Source organism: Rhopalosiphum padi, chromosome 4, assembly GCF_020882245.1.
Source record: "Rhopalosiphum padi isolate XX-2018 chromosome 4, ASM2088224v1, whole genome shotgun sequence".
In the NCBI taxonomy this organism is placed as follows: Eukaryota; Metazoa; Arthropoda; class Insecta; order Hemiptera; family Aphididae; genus Rhopalosiphum; species Rhopalosiphum padi.
Genome location: NC_083600.1, coordinates 2920508 through 2936259, shown reverse-complemented (window position 1 = coordinate 2936259; position 15752 = coordinate 2920508). Strand labels below are relative to the sequence as shown.

Sequence of the window (15752 nt, the reverse complement as noted above, 5' to 3'; positions counted from 1 at the left end):
TACATAATAATTCTAATAATTCTACCATAATAATAATACACGTAATTTATACATTTTACTTATGTGCTTTACTTCAATAAGGTAACCCTGATCTAAGTATTAATATTATACACCGAGGTCGAGTTCCCGAGACCTTGTTAATATGAACAAAACTTGAACCGGTAGGTCCAAAAGACGTAGGCCCGGTGAAGAGGGGACGTTATACTATACAGGGTGATTCTTTTATCATAAAACACTTATATTATTTCAAAAAGTATTTATGTTATTCAACACATTTTTTTAGATAGGTTCAAGTTGTTAAAAAACAACTTTTTTTAAAATTCTTATAATTAAATTATATGTTTTAAATAGGTACTGAATAATTACAAACAGTTATCATTATGTATTATATTATAAGTATTAGTATACATATATATATATCACAGAACTTATTAATTTACTAGACTTACCATAAAAATAAAAAAAAAATACGGAACACTTGTGTTTTGAGGCAACTAATAACGTCAATAAAGGTTTTACTATTTTTTAATATGTTGTTTATGTCTATGTGAACGTCTATCATGCTTTATATAGAAAATACCGATTTACATATTGTACAAAATATTTTTCCAACCTCATAAGTATCTTTTAAAAAAGGAAAATCTGATTATAAATTTTGAATGAGTCTTCTTTGCATTTTGAGAACTTAACCTGGCGAGATGGTGTGTATTAGCTATTAGCCACCGTATATAGATATAGTATTGAACATACTATAGTATTTATAAGCAATGGATTAACCATTCTATGACCTTTCTTCCCTATCACCATCAAGGCTTTATTTAAATTGTACATAAGTATTTTTAACAATATTCGGATGTGATTATCGTTAACTCCAGATAACTTTCGTTTCGACTACTGCTTTTTACTTTTGGTTTCGATCAATTTCACAGAAGTTAGAGCTGAACGAATATTTAATCTTTGGTAAGTCACAAACTGATTACTCAAATCGAATACTATATACAATAAAACTATTTTTATTAATAAGTTTATAAATTAGCTATTATTTTTTAAAAATAATTTAAATAAAATTCAATTTTTTTTTTATTTTTTGTTCAAAAAAATTAAAATTAAAAAGTATATATATTATACGTGTAACACAAGTCTATTCATTTTATGAAAAAAACAAATTTGAAAATATTGATGAGAACACAAGTTATTTCATTTCTAAGAACATCGTGATACACTTTGTATATGGATGTTTGACAATTGATAAAGAAATTGTTAACGGTTAGGACTTTTTTACGTTCATTAATATGCTAGAGCCATCTTCCATAACAATGACTTAAATCAGTGAAAAAAAAAAAATAAATTCTAGTGTTCTTTATTTAATTTATACGTTATACAATTTATTTTTAGTTTTTATTCTATTTAAAAAAATTAATCCCACAATGTTACTCACCATGCTCTTTCTCAACTTTCTCGAAAAAAATTTCAGACAACTCTGAGCTTATATTTTTATATAATATATAAATCGATAACGATGACGCCCATGCTTACATAAGCGACCATAATTATATTTACTACTCATTTGAATAAGAGTAATCGGTTATTATACGAATGATTATATGTATTTAGCTATAACAAACTAATTGCTATTATGGTTCAATGAATATTAAACGTTAATAAATATAATAGATAAATATTACTTTTTATGTATCAGTAATATAATTTAACTTGGCGCAGTCTTCGATAGGATCTTCGCTAAAATAACCACGTAACATCATCGAAAATGTTATAAACTTATCTTGATTATTACAACCACATGTTGCAGTTGGGTCAATTGTATCGATATATTTTACTACTATTCCTCTTGTATGTATGTCTCTTGCAAATCTACCCTATAAATTAAAAAAAATAATATTGAAATTCCTACATAAAAAATACTCAGTATATTTTATAAAATATTACTTTTTGATACAATGAATCAGCATTATCAGCACACCAATATCTATTATAGTGGTCATTTTCACAATACTGAAATTTTTCACAACATATTTCAAAAATTGTTATAGAAATGTTATTAGAATATTTTTGAAATAAAAGTGCCTACACATAATATACCTAAAATATGTTTAACAAAATACCTATGTAACATATTTATCCTTGTGTAGTGTGTACACTATACACCTGCCTAATGCATGGGTTGTATTGATGTAGGTAATTAAAACCAACTCCAATAGTGCCGTTTTATTAATCAATTTTACATTACAATTTATAGATAAAACAAAATAATGAATTAGTATTATATGTATACTTTTCGATATGTCACACAACATTTGGATAAATGTTCGGTCGTTGTGTCATTAATAGTTGGAGATAGTGAAAATTGAAGATAAATTTTGTCCTTGGCAATCATTGAGTTGTTCAAAGCATTTGCAAATGTTGTCTGAAAAATAAAATATTTACAAGGTAAAGTTAGGTACCTACTTATATAAGTACTTTACCAATGAATAGGTATTATTTTGATCATTATTCAATGGAACAATTCCACCTTTGTACAGATCATTACACGGATTAAACATTTCAAATCCAATTATATAATAATCCATAATATTATTCAACTCCTCAAAATCAAACCCTATAAAACGAAATAAAAATAATTTTCCCATGGATAAAATTGTTACTTAATACTCAAGAAACTTAATCATATGTTATATTATATTAAATATTTGCTTTAACTACTCACAACCCGTAGCCGATGCATTGTTAGTATTATCTATTATGTTTCTTGCATTCACATATAATCCAATTTGACAAGAAGTATTTTGTTTTACTAAATTAACATATTGTTTTAATTTGTCGTCACAATTAATGGTTGAATTCTATAGACAAAAAAAAATAATTTTATCAGTATCATTTCAATTTTAAAATCCAAGTATTCTCTAGAACAAAATTTTCTAAAATGGGATTCGTAGATTGCTGGGGGTTAACATATACACTAAGTAGACACCACGAACGTAAGTTTAAAAAATTATACATTTTTTTTTATATACGAAAATACCAATACATTTTTTGTATTGCACTAGAAAATATACTATTAGATATAAATACACAGTAGTAAGTCAAGGATTATCCAGAAATATCAAAAGCACCAATAAGACCATTGACTTTTGTGAAAAATATTATCTATTCGTGTTTACACTAATAATAAATATAAAAATATATTAAAATTGTGTATTTAATAAAAATAATGTTTGTTTATACAATTATTATTTCCTAAACAGGTTGATACTTACCAAATCCAAATTCAATAGAATAAACCCCGTTATACTGTAGTTATCTATAAGGTGTTTTATGTTTGCTATTACGTGTTCTGTATTATCTGCAGCATCCGCCGAACATTGTGTCCTATCATAATTAACATATAAATACAGCGGTTTATCCATGCTTATAAGACCAATTATATTAACTGCAATTAAAAAAAGAATTATTTTAATTTATATTAAAAATATAATATAGTGTTATTGATCGTAGTAGATTGTTCAGTTATTTAATCATATTCTTAATCACTATATATTATTTAATCACTTTCTTTTAATATACCAAAAATAATCTTATAGGGTCATTATTCTTTAAATATTATAAAAGAAATATAATTAAAACAACATATAAACATAGATATATTAACTGATTGGTATATTGATCATGAGTAATTACGCCTATTTTTCATTGATCTGATTACAAATTTGTATTTGTTTGTGCTTATCTCAGCACTTATAGCAGCTGAAATTATTAGTAATAAAATGAAATGTATTTTTGCTTAGAAATTGATAAAAATTGAATTAATCAATTTAATGAATAATAAATTGAAATTATATAATAGATGAAATTCAATTTTAACGTTAAAACTATTAAATAAAAAAATCCATAATTAATGATATTCAGGAAATTTTCAATCTTAATTTTTAGTTTTGCAATCTCATTATTATATTATTTTTGTAGCGTAATTTTAAATTTTACCATGTACTGGTAAGCTTTTGACCATTCTTTTTAAAAGAATAAATATCCACCAGTTCCTTTTTGTATTTTTAAAGTATATGATTGCCACCACCATATTAATGGACTGATTGATTGAAATAATGATTGTAGTAATTTGAAGAAATTTAGAAATTAAAAACTTACGTGGAGCGTTGTATTAATTTGTCATACATTTTTGCTTATAAAAATATTTTAATGGATATTTCATATTTTTATATAAATATTTCAAAAATAGAAAATATATTTTAAACATTTTATCGTAAATAAAAAAATTATATAACATAATCATCTGCGGTTATTCATTAATAAGTCACATCAAAAAAATTAAGTCAATTTGTCAAAAATTGGATTAACGTAACAATTTCTTTTATTTGGTTTTTCACGATTATAAAAACAGGTACTCATACATTTTCAAGTATAAAATATCTATAAAGTACAAACTAGATCCAATTGTATATCCAATACCATCCCATTTTTGAAAATCGAACATTTTATCAACAACATAATATCGTATAGGTACTCATCCACATAAAAATACACTTCAAGATAGCAACTCCTAGTACATAGTATCCGATTTCGGTTTGTAACACAATTTATAGTTATTCGATATCAATAATGGTTTTAACTTACAGTCATCATCAATATCTAAATCATTTGCAGATTGAGCATCAACAAATACTATAGGATCATAAACAAATGAAGTACAAGTTGTTGGTAACAAACTAGGGTCCATGGCTTTAGTTTCACAGTTGTATCCTGTGGGATCATAATCGCCTGCATACATACATGGGGCTGTTCCAAATACTGAAAAGTAAAATTTCATATAGTACAAACTGTATATATATATATTTTTTTTTTATAAAAATTATGGCTCAAGACTTCTTCGTGGCATAATTGATATTTTAATGAAAGTATAAATGGAGTAGAAATCGTGGAAACATCTCACTGTATCTCTATTATCGAAAAATAAATTTTAATCTAATGATAAGTATATGTATAACATTTTAGAAATTTTAGTTTTTTTTTTGATTTTTTGATAAAAACTTATTCTTGGTCAAAATAATAGACAGTTTTTATAAGCTTCAAAATTTTAAATTACTACTAAATTTGTCAAAACCATGAAAGCTTACAAATTTATTTGTAGTTAAAAATGTATCGAATGTTCAACCTGCATAGATTAGAAACAATTCTGTTAAAAATGTGATTTATAGAAACTCAAATATTTTAAATATATAAAATCTTGTGATTCGTGTTTGTAGATATTTGAAGTATAATCTAATTTTTTCAAAATTATATATTTTAACAAAGATTATCATTTTAGTTAGTTTGTGGTAATTTAAGAATATTTTATAAGACTTGAAATTATTATGAAGGTGAAAATATTGTGTTTTCCATAAGTTTATACGCAGTTACATACTCAAAATATTTAAACAAATATTGTGTAATTTTTAATTTGTACGTATAACATGCAACATTTTTCTAATCGTAAAATAAATTGTTATAAGTTATAATATTGGTTATTCAAATATATATATAGTATATACACTGGATCCCCAATAACTTGAACCTCTATAAGTCGAATTTTTGATAAATCGAATTTTATTTTCTTCCCTAACCGATTCGAGTTATCGTGGTTCAGCTGTATAAATAATAAAATATAATTGGTAATATATTAATCCGTCTTCGCTCTGAATAGGTTTTTCATGTATAACGATTTATCATTTAATTTAAATTTAACATATCTATTACCGTGGCTTACTCAATTACGACATTGTACGACTCATAATGTATATGAGAATAATTACCTACAAATCAATATTTTGAAGTTAAAAAAACTTATGAATTTAAAAATGTGTGTAAAAATGGCCTCAAATGGAGTTTTAGCAACGATTATGTTTAATTCATCATATGATGGTTACTTGAAAATTTGAAATTGTCCACCACCACTCATTTTATTATTTTCTATTATCTATTTAATTTAGAAGAGAATTCGGCCACAAATTTGTGTACAGGGGCGTGGCTTAACTACACGGCTAGTTTACAGATGGTGGCCTAAGTTTACTGTATAGTGAAGCAATACCAATGAGCTAATACATAGTTAGAGTTTAAATGTGTATTATTGTATGTGTATAAACTTTAAAATTTAGAACCACGTAGATAACTTAAATTATAAAATATACCACGGTTTTTTGATATCTAATGTTGTTTAATTTTAAATAAATTCTAAATTGCCAGGATGACACAACCAATTTAATATATTTAATAGGTTCTGTATAAAATAATAATTCACAATAATACAATAGAAAATTGTAAAGTACCAATAGATATAGATGTTTTAGACATTCTAAATTCTGCCTCAACAAAAAAATCGTTCTAAAATAGGATGTATCTTTTAAGCACAACAATATAGCATCATAAAAATACAATTATAACTAATAAAAAAATAATAACAATAATAATAAAAGAAATAAATAAATACAAAATTTTGGCCACGTAGTATAATTTAGCTATATGAATTGATGGATATATAAAATAATAATATTTTATTATATTCACAAACATGAGTGTATTGATAAATAATATAATAATTTTCTATTATCAATTTAATTTGAGAAGAGAACTCGGCGCAAACTTGTACGCAAGGGCGTGGCTAAACTACACGGATAGTGTACAGATGGTGGCCTAAGTTGACTTTATAATAAAGCAATAACAATGAGCTAGTGTATAGTTAGAATTTAAATGTGTATAATTGTTTGTGTATAAACATTAAAATTTAGAACCACGTGGATAACTTCAATTATAAATTATAAATTGCCAGTATGAAAAACCAATTTAATATATTTAATAGGTTCTGTATAAAAAAAAAAATTCACAATAATACAATAAAAATTGTAAAATTTCAATAGATACACATGTTTTAGACCTTCTGGATTCCGCCTCATCAAATAAATGGTTCTAAAATAGAATATATATTTTAAGCACAACAATATAGCATGCAAATATAATAATAACTAATAAGTAATAATAATAATCATAACAACAACAATAATAATAAAATAAATAAATAAACATAACATTTTGGCCAGCAGGTAAAATTTAGCTATAAGAATTGATAGATATATAAAGTAATAATATTGTTATTAAATTCTCAAACATTAGTGTATTAAATAACAGTGGCGATTAACGCCTCTCAGGCCACGAGAATAAAAAAATTATATAAAATGGGATTCGGGCACTTCCAATAATTATAATAATATAATAATTAAAACCAAATCATGGTAATTCAGTTACTTGAAAAATATGTTATAATATAACGTGAAAATAACAGCAATCACGCCTGCAAAATTACAAAATAGTACAAGATGATTTGCAACAAATTTCAAAACTTAGTATTTGTAAGTACTTTATATGATTACATACTTCGGCGTTGGACAATCAAAGCCATAACATATTATTATAATTCACATTATAGTTAAAGATAATAATAATTCATATAAAATATAATCCACAATTGCATATTATAATGTTACGTGTTATGTAATGTGCATGTGTGAGATTGGACTGGTCGACAACAGTTAATATAAGACGTTATATATAGATAATATACAAAAGTTATAATATATATTAATAAATAAGAATAAAATAGATAACGCGTTGGTACTAAATAGTAAATAGTAAGTACTTACCTACATAAGTTAATAATTTATTTTATTATTATGTAATATAATATATGCATTTTCAAATATATAATTATGTATTTTGTTTAACAATATATTACCTGCTTTGGCATCACAAGTGTTCCATTCTATTCGAAGAACTAAACTCATAAGTAATATAAAATATTTCATTTTTATTGTTTAGCGAATTATACAATATAATTTAGTTTATAGTTATAATTTAAAACACAATTGTTGGTATTAAACTAACATGAAATATTTTATAAATTATGCATATTATAGTCGTATTTAAAATTGTCATAATATGACAATTGTTTACAATTGTACAAATAAATAAATAAACAAAACATACAATTACGCTTATGTAGGTAAAGTATAATCATATAAAATAAAATATAACAGTCTATTTTCATTAGTAAAATAATCAATTGCCACACCATATAATATAATATACAGTAAGAACTCTTTACAACGTAAAACTCTATATAACGTAAATATTACATTATAATGGTTAGTTTGATTTATAACTTATTATATAATGCTTGTACCCTATTAATTACAAAAACTCTCTATAACATAAGAAATCTCTTGGTCCCTTCAAATTCGTTATAGAAAGTTTTCACTATATATATTATGTCGCCTATTGCAATAATTAATTTGTCGAAACAAAAGCGAAAATTTTTTTTCTAATAATTTAAAATCAATAAGTGCATGTTTTATAACCCAAATCGAATAATTTATCATTTAACATTAAATTGAAACATTGATTATTGTTTATAAAGTACTTAATAATTAATGAATTAATACAGGATATTAAATGAAAACTTGTGATTTAGAAATTTTATTTTTTTTTACAGCGGAAATGAGTAGCTTTATGTTCAATTAAAGGTAAACTACTGATTGCTTTTTATTTTCTTAGTAAAAAAAACTTGTTTTAACGTACCAGTAAAAATTACTGTCAGTCATAAATCTGTAGAAAAAGTGTTAAGGAAAATATAAATATATCTAAATAGTAAATATATACATATGTGTATATATGTATATTCAGGCGTTAATCGTATGCGTACATTTGTCATTTACTATATTTTGTGAACAATTTGGGCAGATGAATTTTCAATACTCGTAATTCAATTTTCTATCATATTAAATAGAAATTATTTGTGGATATGAAATATGTCCATAGCCTACCGTTAATCAAAATATTTTTTTTTTAAACATTTTCCTTTCCATGTTACCTATGTAACTGATCTGTATCAACCTGCATCAACATAATATGTGATAAATATTTATTTTTATTTTTTTGTTAATTAAATTTTCCATTATATTTAATTGATGGTAATTATATTACCTCTTTATTGTACTTAGCTTTATATTAATTTATTAGCGTAATAATTTGTGCAGAGTTGTTTTAAATATTCTAAATTGTTTTTATATTTATTGTATTGTTCATTCCAATACTTGCCTATAATGTTATAACGTAGGTATACGCAAAAGAATGTAGTAATATAATAGCATCTGTATTCATAATAAAATATGTATAATAATTAGTAGGAATATCATATCTATAATAAAACAATATTAGCAATTATTGTTTACTCAGATAGATGGTAATAACTAATAAATAACACAAAAAATGTGTCGACTGAAAATATCCCACAACCTTCGTTGATATGGATCAAACAAGGCAATCCTCGAGGTTCATAAAATGTAAATAAAGCTAACTAATTTAAATGTTAAACAAAGTCAACTTTTAAATGTAATATAATTTTTTTATTTCTGTGAAGCCTGCGAATTATATTTAATTTTTGAATGTGGCCAGAGACATAGTCGCTACACTCTAGTGTGCTCTAATGGAATATTTAAATAAATTATTTTTATTAAATTTAATATAATAAGACTAGAACTAAGTTAAGTTAGACTTATTAGTATTTAATGTTTACGGTGTTTTTGGTTTTTTGAGTTTTTCTGAATATTATCACGCTGGAACTCATTGATCTCCAACATCTTGAACGACACGTAAGGCTGCCACTCGCCTACAGCCGTTTTATTAACAAGACAAGAATATAGAGTGGATTATAATAGGTACTGTAGTCAGTTATAGACAATAGTGATAACTGATAAAATTAATAAGTAGGAATTTGCATCGATTGTGAGAGCTTTGGATATAATAATGAGATTGTCAAAGGATCTTAACCTAACTTCGTCACTAAAAGTTTTATACTGTCCATTAGTTCGGCCAATTATTGAATATGCTGCTTTTATTTGGGATCCAATTCATCTATTCGTCCTACTAATTTTTAATAGTTTCTTTATAATCGTACATATTCGAAGGGGAATTTAAACTATTAACACAGGTATCTAGAATGACAATCCAGTTGAAAAAAGATTATTGCACCACAACACACTGATTTTTCAACGATGACGTTAATACGTTAATATGTATGTTACTATAAGTATTTATAACACAATTAAACGAATATTTACGGTTTAAAAAAAAGTATACGATTATAAATTGAGTGTAATACTAAAACTGTTCGATTATTGTTAGGCTGGTACTTACACAATCATTATAATCATAGTTTAAATTCTTTAGTACTAAACACGATATTTTTGAATCCATTAAAAATTCTCTCGTTTTGGTCAATTCTATAGGTACATTTCCAGCATCAACTGCTTGTGTCCAAGCTTGTAGAGTTGCATAACCGTAATATAAATACAATGGTTTATCAGAGGATTCAAGAGCGTTTAAATTGTCTGTAAACAAAAAAAAACCATTTTAAAATATATTGTTTTTACCATTTACCTATCTATTTTCGATAGTTTTATACCAAGTCAATTTTCTTTTCTTGTCACAATAAAATAAAAATAATTACAGCAACATAAATCCTGAGGCGCTGTAACTACTGAAAGAGTTTGGAGTTTCGATCACTCGGATTTCCGATATCAACTGAAATAATGGGCATCTACCCCTCGACCAAACCAACAATAGATTATTTCTATATTTGATTAGAACATTTATAAGAAATATTAAAATTATATTATTTTGATATGTGAAAAATATACCGAGGAATATGATCTAAAATAGTAAAATGTAAATAACAATAAAATAAAATTATCCAGGGCACAATGTTGAAAAATATTAGATATATTATAATATAGGTTTAAAAGATATAAATCACTGTACCAATTGGCATCACATTTTGCACACATATTCATCGATACTCAATAAGTTTATATAGTATATACCATGCAAGGTGATTCTTTTATCATAAAGCACACATTATTTCAAAAAGTATTTATGTTTTTCATCACATTTTTTTTAAATTGTTATAATTATATTATATGTTTTAAATAGATACTAAATAATTAAAAAACAATTATCATTATATATTATATTATTATATATATCACAGAACTTATTTTTACTAGGGCTGTCTATAAAAATAAAATAAAAATACAGAATACTTGTGTTTTAATAGAACTGATAACGTCAATAAATGTTTTTTTCTCTTTTGTAATAATTCTTTGTTATGTCTGAACATTATTGGTTGGTATTTCCGTTGACCACCGCAACGCTGGCCTGTGAACAATAACCGCCGCTGTCGTAACGTGCAACTTTCACCGTAATATTTGGTACTATGCAGTCGGGCGGCGTCGTTAACCGCCATGCCGCAATAGTGTTTGGGTGGAAGTAATAAAGTGCGTAATGGACTTATACTGACACGAGTAGCTTACTTATCCGTTATTGCAGCATTTTCTCCGTGTATCGTAGTCTTTCTGTACTTCGATGACACACGTGGTCTACTTACGAACGACCGGTATACACGTGATAGCTATGCAAATTACATACAGAGACGAATGGTGAATTTTTGGACGGCTACACATTTTATGCGCTAAGAGGATACATGATATTAAGTGTACCAATACATCCGTCACTCAATCAACATTAGGTAACTAATTTTTAGTTATGGATATCAGCTGCAGATAGTACTATGTTAAAACACTTCGATTAGACATTATAATATAATAATATTATTATCATCAATGTGGTGCTCTACGCATAGATGAAGTGAAATTGTGTGTACAACGCGCCGGACAAGCCGAGTAATATGCGATACACATAATGTATATTATTATTAAATTTATATTTTATATTATTTTATCATTTTAGTTTTAAATACAGGCATTATCAGTTATAGATAGTTATTATACAATATCAATTATTTTATTAATCATTCATTACTATGGTCACTTGTTGACGTTTTTTTTAAATATTATATTATATTAACTTATAATACTAGGTATTATATTTATTTTACTAATAAGGTAACTATAAAAAATATGACATCTAGTATATTATGACATTAAATAATATCTATAATTATATCACAGCTAAAATAATATTTTATTATATTTTTATCTTATATGGATCTAGGTAATAAGTTTAAAAATGTTACATAATTGAAATAAAAGTTTATATTTAAAATAATAAAATATAAATAAATAGATGCAGTATAATAGGTGAATTATTTTATTACACGGCTGATGACCCATATTATGCGACGTACAATTATTGAGACAATTATTAAAATTGGTGATAAACGAAAAACCGGTTATTATTGTATTCATTGAAACCATCCAAATCATTGGAGATTACGAGAGGGTGTATGATAACGATAACACTCATGCTAATGTTCAATGTACATTTACTACTCACACAACAACAATTACATTTTTTGATTATTTACCTGGACATTTAGTAAAATGCTTGATTTGAATATAAGCTTAAGACATAAGCATATTAGTTTTTACATTATCTTTTTAGTCTACAATTAATTATTTTATAATTTTATAATATATTTGAGTAGTATGAAATATTTTTTAAATAGACTGAATATAAAAAAAAATTGTTATCTAATAGGAGGTATCTTATACTTGCCAAACTAAATTCATTGTTTATTCAATAATAATAATAGTAATTTATGGGTAACGTTAAATGTAAAGTGCCTTAAATATTCAGATTATGTTTACGGACATATTTGATTTTATATTTCTAATATATTAAATAATAATATATTTATATTCTATATTTCACCCAAGAAATCAACCTATATTATTTCAGTAATATGTACATTTTAAGTTCAATGGTAACATAACAATATAATATAATAAATTCATTGCAGAAAGTATTTTATGATACATATACATTTTTAATAATAGTTAAGTACAAATCTAACGCGTTTTTGTGAAGCATATATATTTTTGAAACTTACTTAGAAATTTGAACATACCTACGAAACTTATTTTTGAATATAATATATTACCACTAATCATCACAATTAAAATAAAATGTTTACGTTATGTTTTTTCTTAAAGCCATATATCGTAAAAAACCCGGGATGGATTAAAACGTAAGTTCGTAAGTATCTTACTTATATTTTTATAAACTGTTAACTGTATGTGGACGGGTGTCGATCGATAGAACACACGGAAAAAAATACGCAATGAACGCGCGCGCGTATTACTACGGTAGTTTAACACAACGAACAGCAGCTATAATAATTTTTTCCGTCACAACATTCTATTTTAATAAAATAAAATTACATTATACTCACCGTATTTTCCAGACACAAAGATGGAACAAGACGTACCGGCATTTATAAGCGTAATTCTCGAAGAGTCGGCAGTGGCATCATCTGAACCGGATGCCACTTGCAGCTGTACACCTCATCTGTCCGAACGGGCGGCACCCGTTTCGCCCAAAATTAAACTTTCCCGTTTCCCCCAGATACCCGTTTCGACCAAAGCTATTTTTTTTTTCGTTTTTAAATTAAGTTGGCAAATAATATAATACATATACTATCATTTAATTTTATTATTATTATAACCTATTTTTAAAAAAAATCATAGAAAATTTTTATAAAATACATATTTAATTATACATTTTTACAGGTATAATACAAAAAATGGTCTCCGGGTCAGATTGTTGTCTTGCCTCCAACTGCTTCCTGGCTTTAATTTTTTCTTTAAGTTTTAAAAAAATGCCTTTGAATGCGCGTCCGCTGCACCTCCGTCCTAATCTTAACCGCTGGTTTGCACGGTGCCTCTGGCGGCTTGGGTACTTGTACTGGCTTACCAGGCGTTTCGCTGGTAGTCGCCGGTACGTTCCCCTGCATGATTACGGGCGCAGGTTAAGCTAAGCCGGTACAAGAACCCAAGTCACCAGAGGCACCATGCAAACCAGCGGTTACGGTTAGGACGGAGGCGCAGCGGACGCGCTTTCAAAGAAATTTTTTAAAACTTAAAGCCAGGAAGCAATTGGAGGCAGTAGCGGATCTAGGATTTTTTTATGATGGGTGCTATTTTGTTAATAATAATAATCATAAAGCACTTATTATGTACAATTTGGAGAAAAAAATTAATAATTTGGTACTTAAACATAATTAAGCAATATAAAAATTATAAGCAATTTAACATAAGTATTATATTTTTTTTAAATTGGCGAAATATTAGTTATTTTTAATAAAAATACGTGAAATGGGGGGTGATATCGGCTCCCAAGCACCCCCTTAAATCCGCCACTGACTAGAGGCAAGACAACAATCTGACCAGGAAGCTGCTGGCTCCATCCATTCCTATGACGAACGTTCCTTCGCCTCGACATCCCCTTCCCGCCCACCATATGATGTATATGACCGGCAATGTCACTCCCCCCCCATCCAATCTTATCACGCACCTTCTGCAGGGCCTTGTCGCACCGAGTGGGCTAGGCATCCCAATAATTTCAATGCTTAGAAATTTATTATTTTATTTATATAATATACTTTTTTTAAATAATATATTTCAATACAACATTGTTAAAATTAATATACTTGTAAAAATAAACAAATTTATCAATAAAATATAAATTCATATATTATGTTTGACTAATTACTTTATTGGCATGAATATAACATATTAAAAAAAAAAAACAAAACTTTAAACTTAAAAAAAAATTATCATCAATCTAATCAATTTAATAATATCATAATTTTGCATGTCTTAAGTAATAGCCCACTACTTTGCTTTTACAAATCATTGTCTAGTTTTTCGATTAGTGTATCTAGTTACTATTGATATTATGATAAATTAAAATATTATATTCATACTTAAAGTAACATTATCTATTAATTTTAAAGATAACGACGCAGGTCGCCAGTTGTGTGAAACTGCTGGCTGACCATGTCTAGGTTTGGTATTGCAGAGATGGCCGGTGCGTATTAGCTATTACTTATTAGCCACCGTATAAAGATATAGTATTAAATATACAATAATATTTATAATCAATGGTTTAACCATTCTATGACCTTTCTTCCCTATCACCACCAAGGCTTTATTTAAATTGTACATATTATTAACAATATTCAAATATGATTATCGTTAAATAAAGATAAATTTCGTTTTGACTACTGATTTTTACTTTTGGTTTTCATTAACATCACAGAAGTTAGAGCTGAACGAATATTTAATCTTTGGTAAGTCACAAACTGATTACTCAAATCGAATACTATATACAATAAAACTATTTTTATTAATAAGTTTATAAATTGGCTATTATTTTTTCAAAATAATTTAAATAAAATTCAATTTTTTTTTATTTTCTGTACAAAAAAATTAAAATTAAAAAATATATAATATATTATACGTGTAACACACACGTCTATTAATTCTATGAAAAAAACAAATTTGAAAATATTGATTAGCACAAAAGTTATTTCATTTCTAAGAACATCGTGATACACTCTGTATATGGATATTTGACAAATGATAAAAAAATTGTTAACGGTTAGAACTTTATAAGTTCAACAATATGGTAGAGTCATCTTCCTTTACAATGACTTAAATCAGTAAAGTAAATAAATATATTCTAGTATTCTTTATTTTATTTATACATTATACTTTTCTTTTTCTTTTTTATTCTATTTAAAAAAATTAATGCTCTTAAATTTTCTTGAGAAATTTCTCATACGACTCTGAGCTTATATTTTTATATAAAATATAAATAAATAACGCCCATGC

General features: G+C 26.0%; 1 protein-coding gene across 2 annotated transcripts; it reads right to left on the bottom strand.

Annotated features, from left to right (window-relative positions):
- Positions 1-372: 372 nt before the first annotated feature.
- Positions 373-7931, bottom strand: LOC132929681 (uncharacterized). Of its 2 annotated transcripts, XM_060995197.1 has the most exons (9): positions 7796-7931; positions 4648-4821; positions 3276-3448; positions 2726-2861; positions 2484-2617; positions 2294-2425; positions 1948-2013; positions 1686-1877; positions 373-1614 (listed from the first exon to the last, which is right to left on the bottom strand). In XM_060995197.1, exons 1-8 carry the CDS (start codon positions 7863-7865, stop codon positions 1689-1691), a joined length of 1074 nt encoding a protein of 357 aa, XP_060851180.1. In that variant the 5' UTR covers positions 7866-7931; the 3' UTR covers positions 373-1614; positions 1686-1688. The 2 variants fall into 2 exon arrangements, with proteins under 2 accessions (XP_060851180.1, XP_060851179.1); XM_060995196.1 differs by having other exon boundaries at positions 373-1877.
- Positions 7932-15752: the final 7821 nt, after the last annotated feature.

Excerpts from the sequence above, each read along its gene's own strand:
- LOC132929681 (XM_060995196.1), bottom strand. The coding sequence starts at position 7,865 with ATGAAATATTTTATATTACTTATGAGTTTAGTTCTTCGAATAGAATGG. Across the intron at positions 2,426-2,483 it reads AAAATAATACCTATTCATTG|ACAACATTTGCAAATGCTTT; the intron begins GTAAAGTACTTA and ends TTTATTTTTCAG. Across the intron at positions 1,878-1,947 it reads CTGATTCATTGTATCAAAAA|GGTAGATTTGCAAGAGACAT; the intron begins GTAATATTTTAT and ends TTTAATTTATAG.